Here is a 9106-nt window from a genome sequence, read left to right on the forward strand (position 1 = left end):
TTCAGGATTGAAGGACGTCCATTTAGAACAGAGATGTGGAGAAATTACTTTAGTCAGAGAGTGGTAAGTCTGTGGAATTTGTTGCCATGAGCGGCTGTGGAGGCCAAGTCGTTGGGTGTATTTAAGGCAGAGATAGATAGTTTCTTGATTAGCCAGGGCATCAAAGAGTATGGGGAGAAGGCAGGGGAGTGGGGATGACTGGAAGAATTGGACCAGCCCATGATTGAATGGCAGAGCAGACTCAATGGGCTGAATGGCCTACTTCTGCTCCTATATCTTATGGCCTTATGGTTTAATGGACAGAGAGATGAAAACGTTTATGTTACAAAAGTTATTGTCTAAGTGAGAGGCAGCCTGTGTTAGATTGTACCAGACTGGTAGTAAGAAAGGGGGAGGAAAGAGGAAGTTTTACAGGTTTGACTCAATGAAAAATAAATAAATGAAGAATTAAAAGCTGGCTGGTGAATAAATTGTTAAAAAAGTATTATTTGGTAAAGAGGGTTAGGGAGGCAAGGAGCAGAAAACAAAGCTCCCTAGGACCTGGAAGCATGTCATCTTCGTATCTGTGAATGTCTCTGACAATAAATGTTATTAAGATTCAATTCTACATCCTTTTTGTTTGCTTAGTGGTGAGGTGGGGAATTATTTATTCTGCCTATAACGCTTCTGTCCATTTGATTCTGCAGCCTTTACAGAGGTTAAGGACCTGACACCGCCATGAAGATATTTGCTGCTGCTTTGGTACTTTTGCTGGTTAAAGGTACAGACCAAAAACTTTTCAAACTAACACAAATATAACAATTAAAACCGTATACCAAAAAAGCAAAACTCACATGAATTCATCGTTCTGATTGATGTTTACTTTATGGGAGGTGTTGTTACAGGTAGCAGTTAATACTGGAAATATTGCCAAGTCTGAGAACGCTAACACAAAATGCTTGTGAATCTCAGCATCAATGGAAAGGAACAAACAAGTCCCGATGAAGGGTCTTGGCCTGAAACATCGACTGTTTTTCCCCTCCATAGATGCTGCCTGACCTGCTGAGTTCCTCCAGCATTTGGTGCTGCCTGGGTGGTGGTAGAGGCAGATGCATTTGGGACTTTGAAGAAACTCATAGATGGGCACATGGTTGAAAGAAAAATAGAGGGCTAGGTAGGAGAGAAGGGTTAGATTGATCTAGGAATAGGTTAAAGTGACAGCAGAACATTGTTCTGAGTTGCACTGTTCTCTGTTCTATGTGGCACCAATAGACAAGGCTGGTCTTTTGCTCATCCATACACTGTTGACCTAGCAGGGATTTGATTGACATTGGAAAATGCTGAAAAAAAATGGTTCACAGATCTTTTACTTTTGTCAAATTATGGTTAATTCTGAGACAGTTAAAAATTAATGTACGTCTCTGACATACAGGGCTTTCGTTCTCTGACTACTTTTAAATAAAAATCAGTAGAATTATTATTTGGCACAAATGTAAGGGAAAGTGTGTGGCTTGTTTGAATGACTGTCTGGTCTCTTCCAGCTTGATGAGAGGTGACACTGTTGGCCTGGCTGTTTCTCCCAGGTCAGTGGAGGTTGGATGTTCATCCAGAATCCTGGCCAACATTCCCCCTTCAACCACTATCTTACAACACTTTGCTTTTAGAAATTTATGCTTGGAATCAAACTTGGCTTGTTTGACTTTTCATTCAATCTTTAAATTGCATTTTCAAGGGCATTGGCGTACGTACATTCAGTGGCCACTATATTAGGTACACCTGCTCATTAATGCAAATATCTAATCAGTCAATCATGTGGAAGCAACCCGACACATAAAAGCATGCTGACATGGTCAAGAGGCTCAGTTGTTGTTGAGACCAAACATCAGAATGGGGAAGAAATGTGATCTAAGTGACTTTGACAGTGGAATGATCTTTGGTGCCAGACAGGGTGGTTTGAGTATCTCAGAACCTGCTGATCTCATCTGATTTTCACACACAACAGTCTCTAGAATTCACAGAGGATGGTGTGAATAAAAAAACAACATCCAGTGAGCGGCAGTTCTGTGGGTGAAAACACCTTGTTCATGAGAGTGGTCAGAGGAGAATGGCCAGACTGGTTCAAGCTGACAGGAAGGCGACAGTAACTCAAATAACCTCACGTTACAACAGTGGTGTGCAGAAGAATATCTCTGAATGCAAAAAAAAAAGTCAAATCTTGAAGTGGATGGGCTACAGCAGCAGATAGACCATGAACTTACACTCAGTGGGCACTTTATTAGATATAGGAGGTGCCCAATAAAATGGCCACTGAGGGTATACTGGCTGCATTGAAATATTTGCCAGATTTGTTTATAAATACATCTTTACTGAATCTCTAAATCAGGGATTAAAACTGTTGAAATTATATTTGGAGAAAAACTGATACAAGGGTGGTGGGGGGGAGGTGTGTTAATATTCTTGAGGTACTGCTATCCCATGACCACGCTCACAGACATGTGCGTTGGTCTCAACTGAGAACATTGCATAAACTCCAGACACTCAGCCAGTAAGAAAGAAATACATCTCCCACCAGCCTCAAGCCATCTGGAAGTTAAAATGACGGATTACAGAGCAGCTCACAAAGCATTGCAGAAACTTGGCAGGTTGAGTAGCTTTGGTGGGAAGAAAGAAATTGTTGATGTTTTGGGCTGAACTGAAAATTTCCTTCCTCAACCAATGCTGCTCAACCTGTCGAGTTCTTTCAGCGGATAGATGGCTATCAGGATTACTTTTTAAATCACAGCCAATTAAAATGAAAACACAAGGGACAGCAGGTACTGGGATCTGGAGCAACACACAAAATACTCGGTGGGTCTGGCAGCATCTATGGAGGGGAAATGCATAGTTGACATTTTGGGTTGAGACCCCTCATCTGGACTGATTTCTCCAGCACTTTGTGTGCTGCAATTAAACAGAAGGCCTGTTACTCAAGTTATGCAGAAAATCTGATATCCAAACCTGCACACAGCAAGCTCCCTGTCACAGCAGGTAACTTCCTCTTCTGTTGCTGACAGAGAGATCAGAGATTGGCAGAGAGGCAGGAAGAACTTCCTTGTTCTCCAACAGAACCGTGCCAAGGGTCTTTCACACCCACCTGATCTCTGCGTTTATTTCATTCATATAGTGGTGCTAGGACAACCTCTTACTCAACATCAGCAAGACCAAGGAGGAAACCAGAGGTCCTTGAGCCAATTCTCATTGGGGGAATCAGAGGTGCAGAGCGTCAGCAACTTTAAATTCCTCGGTGTTATTATTTCATCATAATCTAATCTAATCTAATCTAATTTCAGAGGGCCTGTCCTGTGTCTAGTATGTAAATATCATTAGGAAGAAAGCACAGAAATGCCTCTATTTCCTTAGAAGTTTGCAAAGATTTGGAATACATCTAAAACTTTGACAAACTTCTATAGATGTGTGGTAGAGAGTATATTGACTGGCTGCGTCACAGCCTGGTATGGAAGCACCAATGCCCTTGAATGGAAAATCCTACAAAAAGTAATGGATATGGCCCAGTCCATCATGGGTAAAGCCCTCCCCTCAATTGAGCACATCTACACGGAGAGCATTGTCACAGGAAAGCAGCATCCATCATCAGGGACCCCCACCACCCAGGCCATGCTCTCTTCTCACTGCTGTCATCAGGAAGGAGGCACGGGGAGCCTCAGGACCCACACCACCAGGTTCAGGAACCGTTACTACCCCTCAACCCTCAGGCTCCTGAACCAGAGGGGGTAACTTCACTCACCTTCACTCACCCCATCATTGAAATGTTGCCACAGTCTATGGATTCACTTTCAAGGACTCTCCATCTCATGTTCTCCATATTTATTGCTTTTTATTATTATTATTATTTGTACTTGCACAGTTTGATGTCTTTTGCACATTGGTTGTTTGTCCAACCTGTTGGGTGTGGTCTTTCATTGATTCTATTGTGTTTCTTGGATTTACTGTGTATGCCCGCAAGAAAACAGATCTCAGGGTTGTATATGTGACATATGTTCTTTGATAATAAATTTAGTTTGAACTTTGATTTGCTGTTCTGAAAGACGGAAGTGTGGGTTCCTCTGGGTGTTCTGCTTTTCTCGCACATTCCGAAGACGTACTGGTTAGTAGGTTAATTGGTCATGTGGGGGTAATTGGGTGGAGTGGGCTCATTGGGCTGGAAGGGCCTGTTACTGTGCTGTGTCTCGAAGTAAACATTTTGAAGAAAGCATCAGTCTGGACCTTTGCACCTTGGAGATGTGAGGTTGCAGCTACCAAGTTGTTTCTCTGCGGCAGCAAGGGTCGCCTGCAGTAGAGTGAGAAGAACATGCAGCACATAAGCCTCCTTCCAAGAGCCACCTTACCAGCACTCTTGCTCTGTTCCTGTCTAGGATTACAGGGTGCCGCCATTCCCGCGGAAGAGTCCAAGCCCAACAAATCAACAAGCTGGCAGCAGCCCCTTTGGGACTTGTTCAAAATAGGACATGAGGTTGCCAGTGCTGCTGTTGAAATGTTATCCCAGTCTGAATTGGCCAAAACAGCTGTGTAAGTATTACTAAACCACTATGTAAGTCATGCTCAAATGATACTTCAATCTCCCTTAGCTTGTACAAGGTGCACCTTAAAATAAGACCACAAGACCATAAGACATGGGAGCTGAATTAGGCCATTCAGCCCATCAAGTCTGTGTCACCATTCCAACTTGGCTGAGGTTTTATCCCTCTCACCCCATTCTCTGTTCTCCCCATAACTGTTGATGCCCTAACTAATCAAGAACCGATCAACCTCCGCTTTAAATATGTCCACTTACTTGGCCGCCACAACTGCCTGTGGCGATGAAATCCACAGATTCACCACCCCCTGGCTAAAGAAATTCCTCCTCATCTCTGTTCTAAAGGAACATCCTTCTATTCTGAGGCTGTGCTCTCTGGTCCTAGAATCCCCCACTATTGTATAGGAAACATCTTCTCCACATCCACTCTATCTACGTCTTTCACTATTCAATAGGTTTCGATGAGATCCTTTTACCATTACTCTACTGTCTATACACTATCTCAGAAGAGAAATTTTGATTTTTAAGAGAAATTTTCAACAAATATTTCTTTGTTGAAACAGATGGCGATGTATTTGTAACTTATAGCTTTAGATATGCATGTTATTGTTGTAGATTTATTTTTATTTAATTTTGAAATTTATAGTAATTGTATGCCTTTGTATTGTCCTTCTGCTGTAAAACAACAAATTTCACAACATCCAAATCTGATTCTGAATCTTTATTGATATCAGGTTGAAGGGTGATATATACAAGGAGCCTGATGGTATAGGAGGTACCTAATAAAGTGGCTACTGAGCTTATTTTCTAGTCTTATCCAACCTGAGGAGGAAAAGCCTATGTGCATTTACCCTATCTATACCCTTCATAATTTTGTATACCTCTATCAAATTTCCATCCTTTCTCGTACAATCCAGGGAAAAAAGTCCTAACCTATTCAACCTTTTCCTGTAACTCAGGTTCTCAAAACCCAGCACATTTTCTCAGTAAAGGCTCAACTCTTGCTCCAGTGTTTGGGACAAAAGCCTCAGTTAACACCCTCAACCTGTAGGAGTGATGAAAATATAATAATTTCTTGATTAGTCAGGGTGTCAGAGATTACAGGGAGAAGGTAGGAGAGTGGGGTTGTGAGGGATAATAACAGTGATGTAGAAATGGCAGAGGAGACTTGATGGGCCAAATGGCCTCATTCTCCTCCTATATCTTATGGCTTTATGGTGTAAATTTATATGAGCACTTACTAATAAATGGCAGGGTCCCTGGGAACACTGATATACAGAGTGATCTTGGGGTTTAAGTCCATAGCTCTGGGTTAATGTATAATGGCTCTGGGCCTGTGCTCACTGGTTTAGAAGAATGAGGGAGATCTAATTGAAATCTATTGAACGTTGAAAGGCCTTGATAGAGTGGATGCGGAGAGGATGTTTGCTCTGGTGGGGGAGTCCAGGATCAGAGGGCACAACCTCAGAATAGAGGGATGTCCATTTAGAGATGAGAAGGAATTTCTTTAGCCAGATGGTGGTGAGTCTCTTGTATTTATTGCCACAGATGTCCATGGAGGCCAAGTCATTAAGTATATTTAAAGCAGAAGTTGATAGGTTCTTGATTAGTCAAGGTGTCAAAGGTTATGGGGAGAAGACTGGAGAATGGAGTTTGGAGGGATAATAAATCAGCCATGATCGAATGACAGAACAGACCTGATGGGGCAAATGGCCTCATTCTGTTCCTATGTCTTATGGTCTTATGTCCTCTCTGGAAGTAGCAAGTGTGTTAAAAGGGGCTTATGGCATGTTTGCCTTCATCAGTCAGGACACTGAGTATAAAAGTTAGGAAGTCTTGTGGCTGTATAAAACTTTGTTTAGGCCACATTTGGTGTACTGTGATCAATTATTTTTGCCCCATTACAGGAAGGCTGTGGAGGCTTTGGGGAGAATGCAGAAGATTTTTACCAGGATGTTTCCTGGACTAGAGGGTATTAGCTAGAAGGAGATGTGGGGCAAACTTGGATTGGTTTCTCTTGCATTGGAGGCCAAGGGTAAAGCTGATAAGTGTATAAAATTATACAGGCAGAGATAGAGTCGATAATCAAAGTCTTTTTTTCAGGGTAGAAATATTAAGTACTAGAAGGCCTAGCTTTAAGATGAAAGGGGAAAAATATAAAGGAGATTCAGAAGGCAAGTAACCACAGAGTTGACATAATGTTTGGCACAGACATCATGGGCTTTGTGCCGTGCTGTACTATTCTACGTTCTATTGCGAAAGGGATAGAGTGTGGCAGGTGGAGGTAAAGAGGCTCATGTTTTGTCTAAACATAGTGACAAACCAAATGTATTGAATAAACTGTTTCCCCTTTCACCCCTTCTCTTCTCCATACCAGCCCATCTCCTCCCTCTAGTGCCCCTTCTCCTTCTCTTTCTCCCATGGTCCAATGTCCCCTCCTACTAGATTCTTTCTTCAGCCATTTATCTCACCAACCTATCACCTCCCAGCTTCTTATTTTATCTTTCCCTCCTCCACCCACATAGCTTCACCCTCATCTGGCTTCACCCATCACCTTCCAGCTTGTGCTCCTTCCCCTCCCTCACTTTCTTATTCTGACTTCTTCCCTTATCCTTTCCAGAGATGATGAAGGGTCTCGGCCCAAAATGTCGACTCTTTAATCCTCTCCATAAATGTTGCCTGACTTGCTCAGTTAGAGTCATAGAGTCATAGAGCACCACAGCACATAAACAGGCCCTTCAGCCCATCTATTTCATACCAAACTATTTTCTCCCATTAGCCCGCACCCAGACCATTGCTCCCCAGACCCCTCCCATCATTGTACTTATCTAAACTTCTCTTAAATGTTGAATCTGAATTTGCATACACCACACCTACTGGCAGCTCATTCCACAATCTCCAAAGATGCTGCCTGACCTGCTGAGTTCCTCCAGCAATTTGCATGTGTTGCTCTGGATTTCCAGCATCTGTAGAATCTCTTGTGTGAGTAAACTGTTGGCAGGCTTTCATATGAATCAATGTAAAGTGTGTCAGCTTCATTATATGATTTTTTTCTCCCTTCTAGAGGAAAGCTCTCAAACAGTACAGAACATTTTGATACCCTACTTGAAACATCAATAAAAGATCTGTACAATTTGTCAAAGGAACTCGAGTGGAAAGGAATCCCTATCACTCAACATATTATGGAGCAAGGTAAGCTGCTCCAAGACAAGCTGTATGCTGCTGGTTCTCAGGTCCAGGAGGTCATTGGCAATGAAACGTACAACACAATCCATGAGAAGTTAGAGTCGATCCACAATGACGTTCAACAATGCCGCCAAAACCTGAGCCTCATAACAAGCCAATTCAATCAGACACTTGAGGACACCACCCAACAAGTGGATGAATGGCACAGAAGAGTCACCCTTTACACTGAGCCACTGCGTGAAAAGTTCAGTGTCCGCATTGAAGAAATGAAGCAATACCTTTCACCCATCATTCACGAGACCAAGGAGAGACTGAAGACATTTGACGACCTTGTTGCAAAATGGAAAGAGGCACCAACTGATAAAGCTTAATGATTCTGATGAGGTTAATTAGGAACAGCAAATACCAATTAAATATTAAACCAATCATAATATGTAAGACATATTATCCAGCCCCATTCCATATTGATACTTACAATTTATATAAGAACATTTTAGTGTGGCAGCAAAAATTGGCATGTACTAAAGTATATTTAAACCAAAATTTGCCCTGAATGTACATTCTTGACAACTCTTCTGGGAAATACCTCACAATGATTGTTAAATTCCTGTTGTCATTGCTCAGTGATCCAATTGTCCAGTCTTCTTATATCATCGTATTTAGCCCATTGATGCAAACTGGAATTTATGGAGGGAGTCACAGTGAGAGATTCAGTGCCAGGGTTGTATGAGGCAAAACTTGACAGCATCTTCTGGAGGATACAGTTGGGTGAGGAAGCTGTTGTTTAGTAACAAGCTGCTCCTTCGCAGTCTTTACACTTGCCAAAATGACTTGAATTTTAATTTTTTGAATAATTTGTTTTGTCTTACTAATCTTGAGCCTTATTAACTAAGAATTTAATTACTAGAAACATATAAAGGGATCATTTCACATGAACAACATCCCTGTGTGGATAGATTAAACTGATTTTTTTTATTGTTTTGTGATGTTTTAGTTTCTTCCTTAATAAATATAGAATTACCAATTTGTTTTATTCTTGGTAATTTATTGAAAATATGTGATTTTTGATATCCACTTGTCTGGCATTTCTTATTCTGATTCGGTAAGTCCACATTGCTGACATCATGTGTTCTCAACCGCGCGCTCGGTAGGTGAGGAGAGCACCTTCCTTTGCACAAGCGACTCTGCAGATGCTGCAAAACCACAGTAACTGCAGGAACTCAGCAGCTCAGGCAGCATCTATGCAGAGGAGTAAATAATCAACATTTTGGGCTGAGACCCTTCATCTGTATTTAACTTCTCACTCAGGATCCATGGCTCCATTCATATTAATAGGTGTCACTTTACTTACACCAGCTGAGAGTGGGA

At 41.8% G+C, this 9106-nt stretch overlaps 1 protein-coding gene across 1 annotated transcript; it reads left to right on the forward strand.

Moving 5' to 3' along the window:
• The first annotated feature begins 692 nt into the window (after window positions 1–692).
• On the forward strand, window positions 693–8762 carry LOC140185428 (uncharacterized). Its single transcript, XM_072238770.1, has 3 exons — window positions 693–760; window positions 4392–4545; window positions 7617–8762. The coding sequence occupies exons 1-3, from the start codon at window positions 718–720 to the stop codon at window positions 8107–8109; spliced, it is 690 nt and encodes a 229-aa protein (XP_072094871.1). The 5' UTR covers window positions 693–717; the 3' UTR covers window positions 8110–8762.
• Window positions 8763–9106: the final 344 nt, after the last annotated feature.

This window comes from Mobula birostris, chromosome 20 (assembly GCF_030028105.1).
Source record: "Mobula birostris isolate sMobBir1 chromosome 20, sMobBir1.hap1, whole genome shotgun sequence".
Lineage (NCBI taxonomy): Eukaryota > Metazoa > Chordata > Chondrichthyes > Myliobatiformes > Myliobatidae > Mobula > Mobula birostris.

Bases quoted from the DNA above. Each gene is read 5' to 3' on its own strand.
- LOC140185428 (XM_072238770.1), top strand. From the start codon at position 718: ATGAAGATATTTGCTGCTGCTTTGGTACTTTTGCTGGTTAAAG. The intron at 761-4,391 runs GTACAGACCAAA...GTTCCTGTCTAG, and splicing joins GGTACTTTTGCTGGTTAAAG to GATTACAGGGTGCCGCCATT. The intron at 4,546-7,616 runs GTAAGTATTACT...TCTCCCTTCTAG, and splicing joins GAATTGGCCAAAACAGCTGT to AGGAAAGCTCTCAAACAGTA.